General features: G+C 43.2%; 1 protein-coding gene across 10 annotated transcripts in view; it reads left to right on the top strand.

The window, feature by feature from the left end:
* The window catches only part of LOC129394190 (serine/threonine-protein kinase SMG1-like), a 38535-nt gene that overhangs the window by 17297 nt on the left and 142 nt on the right, over positions 1 to 21096 (top strand). For 2 of the 10 annotated variants that reach the window (XM_063597469.1, XM_055099665.2), the window contains one exon: positions 254 to 14522. In XM_063597469.1, the coding sequence (XP_063453539.1) occupies positions 254 to 490 (237 nt within the window). In that variant the 3' untranslated portion in view covers positions 491 to 14522. Of the gene's footprint in view, positions 1 to 253; positions 14523 to 14756; positions 15222 to 20943; positions 21076 to 21096 lie in introns of those variants that run through there. The other 8 variants (XM_055099664.2, XR_010110243.1, XM_063597472.1 and 5 more) reach the window with 8 other exon arrangements.

Below are 21096 nucleotides of genomic sequence, written 5' to 3'. Positions count from 1 at the left end.
AGTATATTGATAAATGAGACTTAATATTCTGAAGAAGATTTCCCTTCAAAACAAAAGGCTTTCTCTTACTGTGTGCTTGCCTCTTGTGAGTAGAAGATAAATGATGTAAGGGTATAGTGTAATAGATAAAACTACTGCAATCAATCTGAAGTAGCCAAACTATATTGCAGTCTTGGACTTAAGACTTGCTATATATCTGCAAACATATCAACAGCCTGTTTTACGTTGACTAATTTTGGTTTTTCTCTGGCAGGACTGTCTTATTCCACTCTTCGGCGAAGCTTTACGTTCATGTAAACAGCATGACGTGAGGCCATGGATGCAGGCATTAAGGTATACTGTGTACCAGAATCAGTTGTTGGAGAAAATTAAAGTTAAGTGGTTTTCCTTTTTTTTTTGTAAGAGAAAATTAAAGGTGGTTTTTTTTGTAAATTTTGCTTTATTGAGGTTTATATTACACATTCTAAGTGTATGGTTTGATGAGTTCTAACATGTCTTCGCTTGTGTGACCACCAATACGATCGAGATACAGAACAGCGTCTTACCCCAGAAGGTTCCCTTGGGATCATCTCCTCATTTGCCCCTGTCAGCAGTTACTGATTTGCTTTCTGTTACTATGGATTAGGCTTGTCTTTACTAAAGTTTCATGTACGTGAAATCATAACAACATGTTCTCTTGTGTTTGGCTTCTCTTGCTCAGCATGATATTTTTAAGGTTCACCCATATTGCATGTATCAGGAATATAATCCTTTTTATTATTGAGTAGTGTTCTATTGTATGTATATACCACAGTTTATTTCTCCCTTCATCCTTTGCTAGATTTTGGGGTTTTTTCACATTGCGCTATTCAGTATAAACCTGCTCTAAACATTCATGTGCAAGTCTTTGAGTGGACATATATTTGCGTTTCTCTTGAGTGAATGCACCTTGTTGGGTCATGTGGCTTAACTTAAAAAAATTTTAATCACTGTGGTGCATATGTAGTGATTATTAGTGATTATCTCATAATTTTATTTTCTTGATGATTAATGATGTTGAGTGTATTTCATTTGTATTTTAGTTTGCAAATGTTTGTTCAAATTCTTCACCCGTTTTTAATGAAGACGTAAGACTTATTTTTGTGTTCTGAACATAAGTTCTTTGTCACATAAAATGTGCTATGAATGTTGAGTTTTAAATACTCCAAATGAATGGCTAGAGAATTACTATTTGTAGAAATATTTATATGTCAAAGGGATGCTAAGAATTTACTTTATTGCACTAAAATAGAAAAGTTACCAGAATGCTGTGGAGTTTTAGTGGAAAACATGATAGCTGGTGTTACTGAGTAAATTTGAGTGTTAAATGTCAATGTAAGCTAACGGCCAAGATAGGGACCACTGCAGGGTGGTTACTTGCAGCTATGACTCAACTGGTCCTTCACTGCCAAACATACCTGGGGTTGGATCATTGGCCTGACGTTTGCAAATCGAGGAACCTTAGGGCAAATCAGTGAACTTCTGAACTGCCTTCGTCTTCAGTTATATGGGGATTTCCCCACTTTTGAGATACTTGTAAGGATTGTATGAGATGAAGAGATGAGACAAGGTATATAAAAGTCCTAGCACGGAGCGTGTCATATAATATGGCTTCACAAGTACCCTCATCTCCTTTCCAGTCGTTTTTTGTTTTTGTTTTTGTTTTTTTGAGACCATCTCACTGTGTTGCCCAGGCTGGAGTGCCTCTTCATTTTTATTTCTTTATTCAGCAAATATTGATCAAATGTGCTTTGTACCAGGTACTGAGCTCTACGTTGGGATATAATGGTGATCAAGGAGATTGTAGATTCTGGCAGGGAAAACTGACATCAAACACGGTGACCCGACATAGTGAGACCCTTTCTCTACTAGAAGAACTTTAAAAATCACCTAGGTGTGGGCCGGGCACGGTGGCTAACGCCTGTAATCCCAGCACTTTGAGATGCTGAGGCAGGTGGATCACGAGGTCAGGAGATCGAGACCATCCTGGATAACACGGAGAAACCCCGTCTCTACTAAAAATACAAAAAAATTAGCCGGGCGTGGGGGCGGGCATCTGTAGTCCCAATTACTCGGGAGGCTGCAGCAGGAGAATGGCATGAACCCGGGAGGCGGATCTTGCATCGAGTCAAGATCACGCCACTGCACTCCAGCCTGGGCGACAGAATGAGACTCCATCTCAAAAAAAAAAAAAGAAACCAAGGACATAGAATAAAACAAGAGTGTAGATTTGGGCATTGAGGCCTTCAAATTGGATTGTTCCCAATGTCCAGAAGAAAAAAAAAATTTAGAAGAGACCCAAATCAGAAAACAAAAGTTGGGCTGAATTCAATGCAAATTATTTTCTAGCTCAATATTAATACTGCCTATGTCAGCTGAATTTCAGCCTTTCAATAACAGCTAGTCAAGTATTTTTTTAGTTGGTTCCTATTGATCGTCATCTTATTTTAGTGGAATCCATTATATTGAAGATGTCAAGTTCCTCATTTCCCATACAAAGAATGTGAGATTCATCTTTCTTGAATCTTTGCTAAGTGTTTAAGGGGACTTTTGGCATCTTTTCAGGAGGACTATAATTGGGCCCTCTAACTAAAAAGTCTCCTATGCCCCTTAGATAGATGAGATTTTCTTTTTTGACCTTGTACCCACCAACATTGGTGGGAGGCTCAGAAGGGACTGTGTAACTTTGTAGCACTTTCTAAACAGTGACCTGTTGTATGGGCATTATAGGACAGTCCGTGGGGTGGGGCGGGGGATGGGGGAGGTGGACAAATGAGGTCTGGTTTAAAGAATGAGAAGTGTGACCAGGCATGGTGACTCATGCCTGTAATCCAGCACTTTGGGATGCTGAGGCAGGAGGATCACTTGAGCCCAGGAGTTTGAGGTTACAGTAAGCTATGATTGTGCCACTGGGCTCCAGCCTGGGTGACAGAACTAGACCCTGTCTCTCAAAAAAGAAGAAGAGGTGTGTATCCTTCTAAATGATAAAACAGATCACTCCCCTGCTTACATAAAACTTCCCGGTGGCTGGCAGGCACGGTGGCTCGTGCCTGTAATCCCAGCACTTTGGGAGGCCATGGTGGGCAGATCACGAGGTCAGGAAATCGAGACCATCCTGGCTAACATGGTGAAATCCTGTCTCTACTAAAAACACAAAAAATTAACCAGGTATGGTGGCATGCACCTGTAGTCCCAGCTACTCGGGAGGCTGAGGCAGGAGAATCGCTTGAACCAGGGAGGTGGAGGTTGCAGTGAGCTGAGATTGCGCCACTGCACTCCAGCCTGGGTGACAGAGACTCTGTCTCAAAAAAAAAAAAAAAGAAAAAAAAATTAGATGGGTGTGGTGGCATGTGCCTGTAATCCCAGCTACTGGGGAGCCTGAGGCAGGAGAATCGCTTGAACCTGGGAGGCAGAGGTTACAGTGAGCCGAGATTGCACAACTGCAGTCTGCCTGGGTGACAGAGCTAGACTCTGTCTCAAAAACAGAAAAACACAAAAAAACAACTTTCCAGTGGCTTCTCACTGCTCTGAGTATAAACTCCAGGCTCTTCCATTGCAACCAACAGGATCTGGTGATTCGACCCCAGCCCCCCTTTCCAGGCCCTCATCACCTTGATCCTCTCTTAACCTATCCTGCTCCAGCTGCACTGGCTTCCTTCCCATTCTTCCAGTATACCAAGATTGTTTCTGCCACAGGGCCTTTGCATCTGCTGTTCTCTTCGCCTGGACTCCTCTTGGTTCTTTTTTTTTTTTTCTTTGAGATGGAGTCTCACTCTGTCGCCCAGGCTAAGTGCAGTGGTGCGATCTCGGCTCACTGCAAGCTCCGTCTCCCAGGTTCATGCCATTCTCCTGCCTCAGCCTCCCGAGTAGCTGGGGCTACAGGCATCCGCCACCACGCCCGGCTAATTTTTTTGTATTTTTAGTAGAGACAGGGTTTCACCGTCTTAGCCAGGATGGTCTCGATCTCCTGACCTCGTGATCCGCCCGCCTGGGCCTCCCAAAGTGCTGGGATTACAGGTGTGAGCCACCGTGCCTGGCCATAGAGCAGTCTCTTCCTTTTCCTGTTGGGTCTCTGCTCAAATGTCATGTCAGAGAGGCAGACCTCTGGGGCGGTCTATCTGAGGGAATGCACCCATCTCCCTTCCTCTGACCAGTTAGTTACCTTGCTTATTGTTTCAAAGCTCTTACCACCACCTGAAGTCATCTATCTGGTTTGGTTATTTTATTGTTTAGTAGCAGTCTTTATTTTATTATTATTATTATTTTTTGATGGAGTCTCACTCTGTTGCCCAGGCTGGAGTGCAGTAGCATGATCTCGGCTCACCACAACCTCTGCCTCCCAGGTTCAAGCGATTCTCCTGCCTTAGCTTCCTGAGTAGCTGGGACTACAGGCACGTGCCACCATGCCCAGCTGATTTTTGTACTTTTAGTAGAAACGGGGTTTCACTATGTTGGCTGGTCTTGAACTCCTGACATCAAGTGATCCGCCCACCTCGGCCTCCCAAAGTACTGGGGTTACAGGCATGAGCCACCACGCCAGGCTGGTAGCAGTCTTTCCTAGAATGTGGATGCCTTGGAAAACAGGGGCTTTGCCTTGTTTCCCTAGAACCTAGAATGGCATCTGGCACACAGCAGATGCTACATCTATTGTAAACGAATGAATGAAAGAAGTGTCCTTGCAGCCACACTGGCAGCCGTAACATAGTGGTTATAAATCTAGACTCTGGAGTCTCAAGTGCAAATGTCATTGGCCTCTCCTCCAGCCTCCTCAAGGGGCACTCAATGAAAGAACCTGGAAGCGCCCTGATATGACTGTGGTTGGACTGACATGACTGCCAGATGGTGGGACTTGGTCTGGAGCAGAGACTACTTGGAATGGTAGAGGCAAAACTCAACAGCCCCTGGAGCTGCGCTTGTGGTGGAGCTGGACCCTGATTTTAGCTGGACCTTGTTTTTAGAGACAGGGTTTCCTTCTGCAGTCTCAAACTCCTAGCCTTGATTGATCCTCCTGCCTTGGCCTCCCAAAGTGCTGGGACTACAGGTGCATGCAACCACACCTGGCTAATTTTCTTTTCTTCTTTCTTTTCTTGTCTTTTTTCTTTTTTTTGATGGAGTCTTGTTCTGTTGCCCAGGCTGGAGTGCAATGGTGCGATCTCGGCTCACTGCAACCTCTGCCTCCTGGGTTCAATCCATTCTCCTGCCTCAGCCTCCCAAGTAGCTGGGACTACAGGTGTGTGCCACCGTGCCTGGCTAATTTTTGTATTTTTAGTAGGGACGAGACTTCACCATGTTGGCCAGACTGGTCTCGACCTCCTGACCTCAGGTGATCCACCCACCTTGGCCTCCCAAAGTGCTGGGACTACAGGCACATGCAACCACGTCTGGCTAATTTTCTTGAGTTTTAGTAGAGACTGGGTCTCGTTATGTTGTCCAGGCTGGTCCCGAGCCCTAACTACTGGGACAGAAACAAGATGGTAAGATAGAGAAGGAAGAGTGGCCTGCTCAGATGGGGTGGTCCAGAGGCCTCTCGGGGGAGGTGACTCCTTTTTATTTTTTTTGAGATGGAATCTAGCTCTGTCACCCAGCCTGAAGTGCAGTCGTGTGTTTCATGTGCGTCCGTGTGAAGAGACCACCAAACAGGCTTTGTGTGAGCAACATGGCAGTTTATTTCACCTGGGTGCAGGCGGGCTGAGTCCGAAAAGAGAGTCAGCAAAGGGTGGTAGATTATCATTTGTCCTTACAGGTTTTGGGATAGGGGGTGAAGAACCATGTTTTGCGGGCAGGGGTGGATCTCACAAAGTACATTCTCAAGGGTGGGGAGAATTACAAAGAACCTTCTTAAGTGTTGGGGAGATTACAAAGTACCTTTTTAAGTGTGGGGGAGATTACAAAGTACATTGAACAGTTAGGGTGGGGCAGAAACAAATCACAATGGTGGAATGTCATCAGTTAAGGCTATTTTTACTTCTTGTGTGGATCTTCAGTTACTTCAGGCCATCTGGATGTATACGTGCAAGTCACAGGGGATGCAATGGCTTGGCTTGGGCTCAGAGGCCTGACAGTGTGATCTTGGCTCACTGCAAACTCTGCCTCCTGGGTTCAAGCAATTTTTGTGCCTCAGCTTCCCGAGTAGCTGGGATTACAGGTGCCCGCCACCATGCCCAGCTAATTTTTGTATTTTTAGTAGAGACAGAGTTTCACCAGATTGGCCAGGCTGGTCTCGAACTCCTGTCTCACGTGTCTGTGTGAAGAGACCACCAAACATGCTTTGTGTGAGCAACATGGCTGTTTATTTCACCTGGGTGCAGGCGGGCTGAGTCCGAAAAAGGAGTCAGCAAAGGGTGGTGTGATTATCACTGGTTCTTATAGATTTGGGGATAGGCGGTGGAGTTAAGAGCAGTGTTTTGGGGGCAGGAGGTGGCTCTCATAAAGTACATTCTCAAGGGTGAGGAGAATTACAAAGAAACTTCTTAAGGGTGGGGGAGGTTATAAAGAACCTTCTTAAGAGTGGGGCAGATTACAAAGTACATTGATCAGTTAGGATGGGGCAGAAACAAATGACAATGGTGGAATGTCTTCAGTTAAGGCTGTTTTCACTTCTGTGGATCTTCAGTTGCTTCAGGCCATCTGGATGTATACGTGCAGGTCACTGGGATATGATGGCTTAGCTTGGACTCAGAGGCCTGACATTCCTGTCTTCTTATGTTAATAAGAAAAATAAAACAAAATAGTGGTAAAGTGTTGGGGTGGCGAAAATTTTTGGGGGTGATATGGAGAGATAATGGGCGATGTTTCTCAGGGCTGCTTCGAGCGGGATTAGGGGCGGCACGGGAACCTACAGTGGGAGAGATTCAACTGAAGAAAGATTTTGGGGTAAGGGCTGATACTGTGGGGTTGTTAGAAGGAGCATTTGTCATATAGAATTATTGGTGATATAGAATTATTGAATTATTGGTCATATAGAATCATATGGTTTTGTATGAATTGAGAAACTAAACAGAAGACACACGGTCCGAATAAGAGAAGGAGAAAAACAGGTGTTAAAGGACTAAGAATTGGGAGGACCCAGGACATCCAATTAAGAGAGTGCCCAAGGGGGTTCAGCATAATTATTTGCTTGGTTGGCAAGTTTTTGGACTCTATCCTTGAGTTTTTTTATGTTGTCATATACCAGGCCAGATTGATTTAGGTAAAAACAACACTCTTCATTTAAAAATATACAGAGTCGTCCTTTTTCAGCAATGAGTAAATTGAGGCCTTGGCGATTTTGGAGGAAAGAGAATTGCAAAGCCAGCAATTGTTTCTTTTTTAATTTATTTATTTACTTATTTTTCTAAATTATACTTTAAGTTATAGGGTACATGTGCACAATGTGCAGGTTTGTTACATATGTAAACATGTGCCATGTTGGTGTACTGCACCCATTAACTGGTCATTTACATTAGGTGTATCTCCTACTGCTATCCCTTCCCCCTCCCCCACCACACAAGAGGCCCCAGTGTGTGATGTTCCCCTTCCTGTGTCCAAGTGTTCTCATTGTTCAGTTCCCATCTGTGAGTGAGAACATGCGGTGTTTGGTTTTTTGTCCTTGTGATAGTTTGCTGAGAGTGATCGTTTCCAGCTTCATCCATGTCTCTACAAAGGACGTGAACTCATCCTTTTTTATGGCTGCATAGTACTCCATGGTGTATCTGTGCCACATTTTCTTAATCCAGTCTATCATTGATGGACATTTGTGTTGGTTCCAAGTCTTCACTATCGTGAATAGTGCCGCGATAAACATATGTGTGCATGTGTCTTTATAGCAGCATGATTTATAATCCTTTGGGTATGTATCCAGTAATGGGATGGCTGGGTCAAATCATATTCTAGTCCTAGATCCCTGAGGAATCGCCACACTGTCTTCCACAATGGTTGAACCAGTTTACAGTCCCACCAACAGTGTAAAAGTGTTCCTATTTCTCCACATCCTCTCCAGCACCTGTTGTTTCCTGACTTTTTAATGATCGCCATTCTAACTGGTGTGAGATGATATCTCATTGCGGTTTTGATTTGCATTTCTCTGGTGGCCAGTGATGATGAGCATTTTTTCATGTGTCTGTTGGCTGCATAAATGTCTTCTTTTGAGAAGTGTCTGTTCATATCCTTTGCCCACTTTTTGATGGGGTTTTTTTTTTTTCTTGTAAATTTGTTGGTGTTCTTTGTAGATTCTGGATATTAGCCTTTTGTCAGATAAGTAGATGGCAAAAATTTTCTCCCATTCTCTAGGTTGCCTGTTCACACTGATCCTAGTTTCTTTTGCTGTGCAGAAGCTCTTTAGTTTAATTAGATCCCATTTGTCAGTTTTGGCTTCTGTTGCCATTGCTTTTGGTGTTTTAGACATGAAGTCCTTGCCCATCCCTATGTCCTGAATGGTATTGCCTAGGTTTTCTTCTAGGGTTTTTACGGCTTTAGGTCTAACATTTAAGTCTTTAATCCATCTTGAATTAATTTTTGTATAAGGTGTAAAGAGGGGATCCAGTTTCAGCTTTCTACATAGGGCTAGCCAGTTTTCCCAGCACTATTTATTAAATAGGGAATCCTTTCCACATTTCTTGTTTTTGTCAGGTTTGTCAAAGATCAGATGGTTGTAGATGTGTGGTATTATTTCTGAAGGCTCTGTTCTGTTCCATTGGTCTATATGTCTGTTTTGGTACCAGTACCATGCTGTTTTGGTTACTGTAGCGTTGTAGTATAGTTTGAAGTCAGGTAGCATGATGCCTCCAGCTTTGTTCATTGGGCTTAGGATTGTCTTGGCAATGCGGGCTCTTTTTTGGTTCCATATGAACATTAAAGTAGTCTTTTGCAACTCTCATCAGCCCAGTTTAATATTACCTATTTATTATAATGTAATGCTGCTCGCACAACTGAGAAAACACTGTTGCTTTACCCCCTCCAGCTCTGTAGCAGCCACGCAGAAATCATAGAACTGTAAACATATGCTAATTACACAACCTATGTAGGCAATCAATATTAAGAAAAAATTTTACTGCCCAGTAATTCTGTGGTTGAAAATGTAGAGTCTAATTTTGATCCGCAGTAACATCTAGGTTAATGTTGATTCAGAAGGAAAACGTTTGTTGTTGCCATGAGAAGAGGCATTGAAATGCTGAATCACCACCACAAATGTTACCACTATGAATATAAGGAGATACATAGGAAGATCGAATTAGACCATCTCGGACCACCAGGTTTACAATTCCACCTGCAGATACATGCAAGAAGTATTGTCACAATACTTATGTCACGTTATTCCGTTGAGGTCATCACCAACTAAGCTTATAATTAATGCGTGGTCAATTTGGTCAATGTCACCAGCGTAGCATACTAACAAAAACAAGGGTTGCAAACTGAAATGCCTATAAGGCAGAACGTAAGACGGTAGGAAGCAAAGTCTATAGGGAGCTATATAATAGAGGCTGCAGATTCATGGCAGATTCTAAAGCACAGCAGTCCCCAACATTTTTGGCACCAGGGACCGGCTTTGTGGAAGACAATTTTTCCACAGGCAGCAAGGGATGGGGCACAGGATGGTAATGGTCTTGGGATGAAACTGTTCCACCACAAATCATCAGGAATTAGATTCTCATAAGGAATATGCAACCTGGATCCCTCGTGTGTGCAATTCACAACAGGGTTCATGCTCCTGTAAGAATCTAATGATGCTGCTGATCTGACAGGAGGCAGAGCTCAGGCAGCAATGCAAGCAATGGGGAGCAGCCAGAAATACAGACGAAGCTTCAATTGTTACCCACCATTCACCTCCTGCTCTGTGGCCCAGTTCCTAACAGGCCACAGACCAGTACATGTCCATGGCCCAGGGGTCAGGGACCCCTGTTGTGGCACATTGCTTAATAGAGGACTGTAGCAGCCATGTGCCCTGACCTTTCCTTTTTTTTTTTTTTTTTTGAAATGCCAGAAACCCAGAATTTTAGTTATTTATTTATTTATTTTTTTAAGACAAGGTCTGGCTCTGTTGCCCAGGTTGGAGTGTAGGAGGGCGATCTCAGCTCACTGTAACATCAACCTCCCAGGCTCAAGCAATCCTATCACTTCAGCCTCCCACGTTGCTGGGATTACAGGCACACTCCACTACACCCAGCTAATTTTTTTGTATTATTTGTAGACATGGGGTTTCGCCACGTTGCCCAGGCTAGTCTGGAATTCCTGAAGTCAAGCTGTCTGCCCATCTCAGCCTCCCAAAGTGCTGGGATTGCAGGAGTGCACCACCACACCTGGCCTGAAACCCAGATTTTATTTATTTATTTATTCATTTTTTGAGATGGAGTCTTGCTCTATTGCCTAAGCTTGAGTGCAGTGGCGCGATCTTGGCTCACTGCAACCTCCACCTCCCTGGTTCAAGCGATTCTCCTGCCTCAGCCTCCCAAAGTGCTGGGATTACAGGCATGCAACACCACACCCAGCCTGAAACCCAAATTTTTAATATGAAATCAAAGTCTTCAAACCTCGTAGGTGTCATAAAAAGCACACTGAGGACCACTAGTTTGCAACTGCCAATCTAAAATATCATAGACATTATATCACTTTAACCATGAGAAAAAAAAGTATGTGAGGCAGAAAATGGAAGCAACCATGCCTAATTTATTGTTGAATACTTTTTCCGTATACCAAGAGCTTCCTTTGCACTAGCATCTGAAACTATATCCAGAATAACACTGGTTTCATAAAAGTGTTGATCCTCACACCTCTTTATAGTCTTGCACCTAGCACAGTGGAGTGAAACACTTTAAATAGCACTTGTTCCTTGAGTATATATGGAAAAAAGTGAAGTATTGATAAGTGTTCAGCTAATATGAGCAGCATCTCAGGAGTTTCCAATTCTTGAATTACCAGGGAGTATTTTTACCATTTTCCTCCAGTGAAAGGCCTATTTTGAGAGACTTACCCTCCAAAATGAATATATTAAGTCATGTTCCTTTTTTTTTTTTTTTTTTTTTTTTTGAGACAGGGCCTTGCTCTGTTGCCCAGGCTGGAGTGCAGTAGCATGATAGTTACAGGAAAGGGGTCCCAATCTAGACCCCAAGAGAGGGTTCTTGGATCTTGTGCAAGAAAGAATTCAGGGTGATGCCACAGTGTGAAGTGAAAGCAAGTTTATTAAGAAAGTAAAGGAGGAGGGTCACGGTGGCTCACTCCTGTAATCCCAGCACTTTGGGAGGCCGAGACAGGTGGATCACGAGGTCAGGAGATCAAGACCATCCTGGTTAACACGGTGAAACCTCATCTCTACTAAAAATACAAAAAAATTAGCCAAGTGTGGTGGCGGGCACCTGTAGTCCCACCTACTCTGGAGGCTGAGGCAGGAGAATGGGATGAACCCGGGAGGCAAAGCTTGCAGTAAGCCGAGATCGTGCCACTGCACTCCAGCCTGGGTGACAGAGGGAGACTCCATCTCAAAAAAAAAGAGAGAAAGTAAAGGAATAAAAGAATGGCTACCCCATAGACGGAGCAGCCGTGAGGGCTGCTGGTTCCCCATTTTTATGGTTATTTCTTGATGATATGCTAAACAAGGAGTGGATTTTTCATGCCTCCTCTTTTTAGACCATATAGGGTAACTTCTTGATGTTGCCGTGGCATTTGTAAACTGTCATGGTGCTGGTAGGAGTGTAGCAGGGAGGATGATGGGAGGTCAGTCTTGTCTCTATTTTGGTTTTGGTGGGTTTTGGCCAGCGCCTTCACTGCAACCTGTTTTATCAGCAAGGTCTTTATGACTGGTATTTTGTGCTGACCTTCTATGTCATCCTGTGACTTAGAATGCCTTAACCATCAGGGAATGCAGCCCAGTAGTTTCAGCCTCATTTTTCCCGGCTCCTATTTAAGATGGAGTTGCTCTGGTTCACACACCTCTGACATGATCTCTGCCCACTGCGGCTTCCACCTCCTGGGTTCAAGAGATCCTCCTGCCTCACCCTCCCAAGGTGCTGGGACTACAGGTGTGTGCCACCACGCTCAGCTAATTTTTGTAATTTTTGTAGAGACGGTGTTTTTCCATGTTGCCCAGGCTGGTCTCAAACTCCTGGGCTCAAGCAATCCTTCTGTCTCAGCCTCCCAAAGTACTGGGATTACAGGCATGTCCCACCATGCCCAGACTAATATTTACTTTTAATCAGACTAAGATAGGGTTACTACTTGAGTTGCTATGGCTCCAGCTGAAAGAAAGCCTGTGCAGTCATATCACGCATAAACATTTGCTTTATGCTAAAAATATGGTGGACCTGGCATTACAGCTATTACAAATCTCCTAAGGTGTCTCGGGTAGTGTATTAGTTACTTTTCATACTGCTATGAAGAAATACTCGAAACTGGGTAATTTATAAAGAAAAAGAGGTTTAATGTACTCACAGTTCCACAAGGCTGGAGAGGCCTCAGAATCATGGTGGAAGGCAAAGAAGGAGCAAAAAGGTATGTCTTACATGGCAGCAGGCAAGAGAGCACGTGCAGGGAAACTGCCCTTTATAAAACCATCAGATTTAGTGAGATGTATTCACTATCACGAGAACAGTATGGGAAAAACCTGCCCCCATGATTCGATTACCTCCTACCGGGTCCCTCCCACGACACATGGGGATTATGGGAACTACAATTCAAGATGAAATTTGGGTGGGGACGCAGCCAAACCATATCGGGTAGCAACAACCTGGGGTCAGTTTTGCAGGTGGTAAAGCCATTTACCAAGATAGTTGTAGGTAAAGAAGGGCAGATTTATTAGAGAAATTATGAAAATATGTTGCAATGGGCAGCTCAGCAGAGAAGGGGCTACCTGCAAAGAGGCAAGGGCTGGAGGAAAGTTTTATAGGGTCCTGCTGAAGGGTGCTATGTGTGGAATGAGGTCATTGTGCCCGCAGGTTGTTTGTGATTAGCTGTCTCTAACAAATTGTTCATACAATAATTGTTCATTATTGTTCTCTACTTGGGGCTCTCCCCAACCTGGGGACCCTTCCTTATTGTTGCTTACTTATCAGGACTCCACATAAGGGTGTGGAAACTTCATTCATTCATATCTTCAACACAAATTGTAGGTAGCCTGTTTCTTAAAACATTTATTCAACAAATATTTAGTCCAAGCCAGTATTACTTATTACCTTCTCTACTACTTTATGGACTTTTAACTATCTCTGACACTATTCACTATTCTTCCACATTCTCTATTATTTATACCTATGGTAAAATTTGCCAGTTTGACCATACAACTAATACTCACAGGGAATATATAGAGTCTAGAAGAAAATATACAGGTCCTTAAAGGCTGCCCTGCCAACAAAACCATAATGCGGGAACAAACATCACAACTATGCCAAATAATCAATCCTACAATGTCCAAAATTTTACTTTAAAACTGGAATTTCCAGACTTCCTTTCTGCATTAACCAGTTTAACTAGACAGTGACGAAATATTCCTCCTACTTTATGCTGTGATAGTTTATTTATTTATTTATTTATTTATTTATTTATTTATTTATTTGAGACAGAGTTTCGCTCTTGTTGCCCAGGCTGGAGTGCAGTGGCACGATCTCAGCTCACCACAACCTCCGCCTCCCAGGTACAAGCGATCCTCCTGCCTCAGCCTCCCGAGTAGCTGGGATTACAGGCATGTACCACCACGCCCGGGTAATTTTGTATTTTTAGTAGAGACGGGGGGTTTCTCCATGTTGGTCAGGCTGGTCTAGAACTCCTGACCTCAGGTGATACCCCTGCCTCAGCCTCCCAATGTGCTGGGATTACAGCTGTGAAGCCACCACGCCCGGCTGCTGTGATAGTTGAGATGTAAACCAAAAATAAAATTCTAAGCCACCCAATCCGACTGAATGGACCCTTCCTGTTGACCAAGGACATTCCAAAGTAAACTGAAAAGACCAGCTTAGGCCATGATGGGAAGGGGAGGTGTCAACATGCCTCATTCTACCTTCCTCCCTCTGGAATCCAGACACAACTGACCAGCATTAACATTAAAACAGAGATCTTAAGCTGGGCACAGTGGCTCATGCCTGTAATCCCAGCACTTTGGGAGGCCAAGGTGGGATCACCTGAGGTCAGAAGTTCAAGACCAGCCTGGCCAGTATGGTGAAGCCATGTCTCTACTAAAAATACAAAATGAACCGGACATTGTGGTGCACGTCTGTCATCCCAGCAAGGCAGGAGAATCACTTGAACCCAGGAAGCAGAGGTTGCAGTGATCCAGGATCATGCCATTGCACTCCAGCCTGGTTAACGGAGCGAGACTCCGCCTCATTAAAAAAAAAAAAAAAAAAGCCGGGCGTGGTGGCGGGCACATGCAATCCCAGCTACTAGGGAGGCTGAGGCAGGAGAATGGTGTGAACCAGGGAGGCGGAGCTTGCAGTGAGCCGAGATTGTGCCACTGCACTCCAGCCTGGAGAGAAATGCATTTCATAATGCATTTTAATTGCATTAGCAGTGATTTAATTTTTTTAGATGCTAAAACTTATGGGTGAAAGTGGATTAAATGTAGCCAAATGCAACATCAAAATCTTCAGGCACAAAAACCCATTAACTTTTTCATACTCTCAGAAGATGAACCTAATTTCAAATGAAAGCTGCCTCCAGAATATATTGTTAAGCGTATTCTAGATATAATTCATTTTGGCAAACATACTGTAGAAATTCACATAACATTTTACTGTACTAAAAGTAAATTGCCCATGTAACAAAAAATATCTTTTCAGAGCTTCAAATGAATTTTAAAGGATGACTGATGGTCCTTGGAAGAGAAACAGTAAAGGAATAAGGTTTGTAGCAATGATGTATGAGTTAGAAATTGCAGTTCCAGATGATCTCTTTATTAAAGAGACGATCTACACTTAATTTGGTCAACTGTTATGAACATAGTTCATGTTAAGTCTCCATTTAAATACAACCTGAAATACCAAAGTTAATTTTCTTTTCTTTTTTTTTTTTTTTTTTTTTAAGACAGAGTCTTGCTCTGTTGCCCTTCCTGGTGTGCAGTGGCGTGATCTCGGCTCACTGCAACCTCCACCTCCTGGGCTTGAGCGATCCTACTGCCTCAGCCCCCCAAGTAGCTGGGAGGACAGGTGCAAGCCACGGCACTCAGCTAATTTTTGCATTTTTCGTAGAGATAGGGTTTCACCATGTTGCCCAATTTGGTCTCGAACTCCTGAGCTCAAGTGATCCGCCCGCCTTGGCCTCCCAAAGTGCTGGGATTACAGGCATGAGCCACCGTGCCTGGCCAGAAAATTGTAAACACACACAAACTCTCAAGTGGCCTAATTCCCTCTCACCAAACCAATGACAATACAGATAAAAGAGAATAACTTGTGTTCATTTTTGTACAAACAAAAAAGATATAAATTGTGAATGATGCATGATTTTTAATTACAAGTAAACTGGGCAAATGCTTCTGCATTATTTAAAGCTAAAAGGTGATCAGTGGAAACTTTCCTCTGTTAGTACTCTAATACTTTTTATATTTATCGGCTCACTACAACCTGTGCCTACCAGGTTCAAGCGATTCTCCTGTCTCAGCCACCTGAGTAGCCGAGACCACAGGCACGCACTACCATGTCCGGCTAATTTTGTATTTTTAATAGAGACAGGGTTTCACCGTGTTGGCCATGCTGGTCTTGAACTCCTGACCTCAACCGATCCACCTGCCTTGGCCTCCCAAAGTTCTGGGATTACAAGCGTGAGCCACTGCGCCCAGCCTTATTATAATTGTTACTATTTAAATCTCTTTTGCTCTCTCCTTCAAGAGAGACCTCATCCCATTCAGTTGCATCCATTTATTTATTCATCTTCTGCCTCCTGGGCTCGAGAGATCCTCCAGCGTGAGTCTCCCAAGTAGCTGGGACTACAGGCTCACACCACCATGCTTGGCTAAATTTTGTAGGTTTTGGAGAGACAGGCTCTTGCCACATTGCCTAGGCTGGTCTCAAACTCCTGGGCTCAGATGATCCACCTGCCTTCGCCTCCCAAAGCACTGGGACGTGAGCCACCACGCCCAGCCGCAAGTACTTTTACACAAAATGCAAACACTATTCTTCCATCATAAAAGTGATACCACAGCTTCTGTGAAGTTTTGCCAGGTAGTACTCATAATTACCTTGGGTAAACTTTTTGGTGTTAAACTGTATCTTCTTCTTACGAGTTTTTCCATTGTATTAACTGCTTTTACAACAGCACAAATAACAAGTTATTTTACAAACCATTTAGAAATTTCTGTACTATGGTCCCAGTAATGTAAAATATATTAATGCCTATTACATTCAGATAAATTATACACTTGGAAACCACATTCTTATGACTTACAGAAACTTACAGAAACAAATTATAGAAATTATATGCTCAATTTTTAGGTATATAGTCTTAAATTAAGCTTAAATATACATTCTCAAGATAAATTAACAGTTCAGGGCTTCACAACTTGAAATCTGTGGAAGATGACATTGGAGACAACAGAACTCTGGTGGAATTCTTAGATGGAATTTGCCGAAACTTTTTTTTTTTTTTTTCTGAGATGGAGTGTCACTCTGTCGCCCAGGCTGGAGTGCAGTGGCGCAATCTCAGCTCACTGCAAGCTCTGCCTCCCGGGTTCACGCCATTCTTCTGCCTCAGCCTCCCGAGTAGCTGGGACTACAGGCGCCCACCACCACGCCCGGCTAATTTTTTATATTTTTAGTAGAGATGGGGTTTTACTATGTTAGCCAGGATGGTCTCGATCTCCTGACCTTGTGATCCACCCGCCTTGGCCTCCCAAAGTGAAACTTTTCTTTAAAATAGAGATGGGATCTTGCTGTATTGCCCAGGCTGGTCTCAGACTCCTTGCCTTAAGCAGTCCTCCCACCTCAGCCTCCTAAAGTGCTGGGATTACAAGCGTGAAGCATTACATCCAAGTGAAACTTCTTGAGATGGTTACATAATGTCTAAATCTGCTGGTGTAGAAGTTAGTAAAGTGTAGAACTGAATAAATATTAAATATTAGATCAAGTTTCTCATGTTTAACATATAAAGATTTATCTTAAAGCACTGATTTTCACAAAATAACATCAGTGTGAAATTGGAAAAGAAGCCAAATATTTTATTTCATGTATCTGAGAAATGAGGTGCTTTAGTCAACTGAATCTGCCCAAAACTAAAAAGCATTAATTAAAAAGTACTTAACTCAGAAATTATAAAAATAGGAGACATCAATAAAATACATTCTACACAGAATACGCCAACCATACACTACTCTTTTTTGATAATAAAAAATGTATTTACTGAGCCAGTTGTGGTGGCTCACGCCTATAATCCCAGCACCTTGGAAGGCCAATGAGAGTGGATCAGTTGAGGCCAGGAGTTTGAGACCAGCCTGGCCAACATGGCGAAATGCCGTCTCTACTAAGAATACAAAAATGAGCCGGGCACGGTGGCACGCACCTGTAATCCCAGGTACTCCGAAGGATGAGGCAGGATAATTGTTTGAACTCAGGAGGTAGAGGTTGCAGCGAGCCAAAATCATGCCACTGCACTCCAGCCTGGGTGACAGAGTGAGTCTCTGTCTCAAAAAAAAAAAAAAAAAAGGAAAAGAAAAAAAATCAGTTGCAGTGGCTCACGCCTGTAATCCCAGCACTTTGGGAGGCCGAGGCAGGTGGATTACAAGGTCAGGAGATCGAGACCACCCTGGCCAACATGGTGAAACCTCCTCTCTACTAAAAATGCAAAAATTAGGCTGAGCACGGTGGCTCACACCTGTAATCCCAGCACTTTGGGAGGCCGAGGCATGGAGATCACGAGATCAGGAGATTGAGACCATCCTGGCTAACACAGTGAAACCCTGTCTCTACTAAAAATACAAAAAATTAGCTGGACGTGGTGGCAGGCACCTGTAGTCCCAGCTACTTGGGAGGCTGAGGCAGGAGAATGGCGTGAACCCGGGAGGCGGAGTTTGCAGTGAGCCGAGATCCCACCACTGCACTCCAGCTTAGGCGACAGAGCCAGACTGTGTCTCAAAAACAGGAAAGAAAACAAAAGAAAATTTGGACTATTGCCAATTACAAATATTTTTAGAGAAGAATTCAAAACAGTAACTGTGGATGATGGAAACAATAGTTATGATAAAAGTCTGATGAAACTTCCCAGTTCACAAGGAAATTTAATTACTTATGTGCAGCATTTTAAGACAGTAATCAGAATCATGACTGACAGCATCATATCAGGGCCACCAGACTTTTATAAATTTCATACAATCTTCAGAAATAATTAATAACTTTTTTTTTTTTTTTAAGATAGATTCTACCTCTGTCACCCAGGCGGGAGTGCAGTGGCATGATCTTGGCTCACTGCAACCTCCGCCTCCTGGGTTCAAGCAATTCTGCTGTCTCAGCCTCCCGAGTAGCTGAGACTACAGGCATGTGCCACCAGGCATGGCTAATTTTTGTATTTTTAGTGGAGACAGGGTTTCACTCTATTAGGCTGGTCTGGAACTCCCGACCTCAGGTGATCCACATGCCTTTGTCTCCCAAAGTGCTGGGATTACAGGCATGAGTGACAGTGCCCAGCCATTCATGACATGTTTGTACAAATATAACTTTAGCAAATATTTAGCATAATTATCAAAATTACAAATCATATTAAATTTGTATAAATGTATGCAATTTTTGGAACACGTATATCAACAACATACCCATAAATATAACTGAGATGAGATCTAATGTCACCTCACTTGACAGTGCCCTCCCATGCAGTATCGCCACATTTGACAATGCCTGTCCATTTAATCTACCAAATAAATCGAATCACTTAATACCTCTACAAGATGAGAGATACATTCTTTGGACTCCCCAAGGGATGCACCTGAAAAAATCCCAAAGTTAGTTTTAAGCCAAAAAGACTTGATTTAGGATTTTGACACTGGAGAAACCCATTAAAGACGTCAAGTTTGAAAACACTTGATCAAAACAGAATCACAGGTCACTATTAAAAGAGTATTAATTTAACCAGAGACTTCCAAGGCAATACAGAAACTTACATGGATATAAAAACCTTAACCCTTTTAAAGGTCAGATTTGCTAAGTGATCAAAAGGGGTACTTGAATTGAATCAACACAGGAAGAGTGTGTACAGGGTTATGAGTGTAGGCAGATGGTTACTTTGGTCATATCTCCATTTGCCACCTGATTACACATGAGAATGGCATCTTTACTCACCAGAAAGCCAGTATTATAGGAGGTGTAGGAGGCATTCTTGGACTTGAGACAAGAACATTGTTGTGTAGAAATTTCATTGACTGTGTTAAAATTATTCTCCATGGGCTGGAGAACACATAACATGGCCTTTAGAATGAGACGGGCATTGATTGGATGCAAAGTCTCCACACTTACTAGCTGTGTGACATTGGACAGAGTGCTTCATCATTCCGAGACTCAGTTTTTAAAGGAAAAACAACTAACTACCTTGCAAGCTTGCTAGCAGGTTTAAGTGTAATAATGTGTGGGAATGACTGCACCGTGACTAACACGTAGTGACAGCTTAATTAATGTTAACCCTTATCATTATCATATAAGAATGGGAGTTACATAAGAGAGGAATCCTGTCAGTTCGTTCTCTGCTGTGTCCCCAAGACCATGAATCATGGCTGGCATGTAGTAGGCATTTAATAATATATGTTCAACAAGTATTTGGCAGTCTCGGAGGGCAGAAAAGGAGGTGGGGAAGATTTTTAAATAACGTTTTTTAAAAAGTCACATTGTCGTACAATACCGATTTTTCTTGCATATTTAGGAAATTGAGGGTTTTTTCCTAAAACATGCGGACATATGGGAAATAGGATGCAACATTTGCACTAATGTTTCAGACACAGTTAGAGGTTTCCAAGAGATTTTGCGCTGGGGAGGCTGCTTGCTACAAGCTCCCAAAGCTCTGGGAGAACATAGTATTCATTCCTCCCTCAGCAGAAGCGGTGAGGCAAGAAGCTCTGGGGAGCACCCAGCCTTGGACTTTTAGCATAGTGTGTCAGGTCTTCATAGTTTGGGCCCAGGGCACAGAGAAGTCACAGCTCTCCGGCATCCTGTGACCTTTACCCTCTTTGCCAAGGGAAAATGTGGCCCACCAAAGCAAGAAACTTGAGGGCATGGGTCACCCCAGCCCTGGCATCTGCCCAGAGCCCGAGAAGGAAGGAACAATGATCCTCCAGCTACCTCACGGGGCTGGCACAGGTGACCACTGCCCTGGCATCACCCAGCTGTGTCCGGCAGCCTGAACCCCATCTGTGGGGATGTGAGGAGGAAAATACAAAAGTCCTTAGGTGAACACTGAGAAGGCAGATGCAGCAGAAACCTCCAGGCCAGAACTACCCAGTCTTGGACCTATGGTGGAGATAGAGCATAGCTGGCGATCATGTGTACTTACACTCTAAGGTCACCTGGTTGCACTATGGCCTCATCTGTGGCTCTGAAAATGAAGATTTGGAAGGAGATCATCACAGCTAATGTTTAACAAGCCCCTCCTGTGTGCCAAATCATTCACCCCTCACCACAACTGAATGAGCTAAGGATTCTCATTATATATAGTTTATGGAGAGGGAAGTGCAGACACAAAGAGGTGAATTATCTTACCCAGATCACACAGCTGATAAGTGGTGGAGGCAGAATAGAATCTAAACAGTGTGGCTCCGGAGCCCACATGCATTGATTCGACAAGTGTTTATTGAGCACCTGCTACGGACAAGGCCTTGTGTGATTAAATAGGGTTGTAATTAGTAATATAAAAATGAGAAATCACTAATGCTTTTTAGACTTAACATTTTCTTTTTTTGTAGGATTCAGGCACAGAACTGTATATCCAATAATAGTGAAATGGATCCCACTAATTATGACCGAAATGATGATACATTTAAATGACTTGGATGTTTTATAGGTATGATCTCGTGAAACCTTGAGAGCAAGTGAATGACGAATGAAACTATTGTTCCTGTTTCACACAGAAGAAAACTGAGGTTAAAAGGGGTAAAGTAATTTTGCATGGCATGAAGTAGAAATTCAAAGTACAGGAATTTGAACTTGGTTCTGT

Source organism: Pan paniscus, chromosome 18, assembly GCF_029289425.2.
Source record: "Pan paniscus chromosome 18, NHGRI_mPanPan1-v2.0_pri, whole genome shotgun sequence".
Classification (NCBI taxonomy): Eukaryota; Metazoa; Chordata; class Mammalia; order Primates; family Hominidae; genus Pan; species Pan paniscus.
The sequence above is the reverse complement of the archived record's forward strand: the minus strand, read 5'-3'. Positions and strand labels throughout refer to the sequence as shown.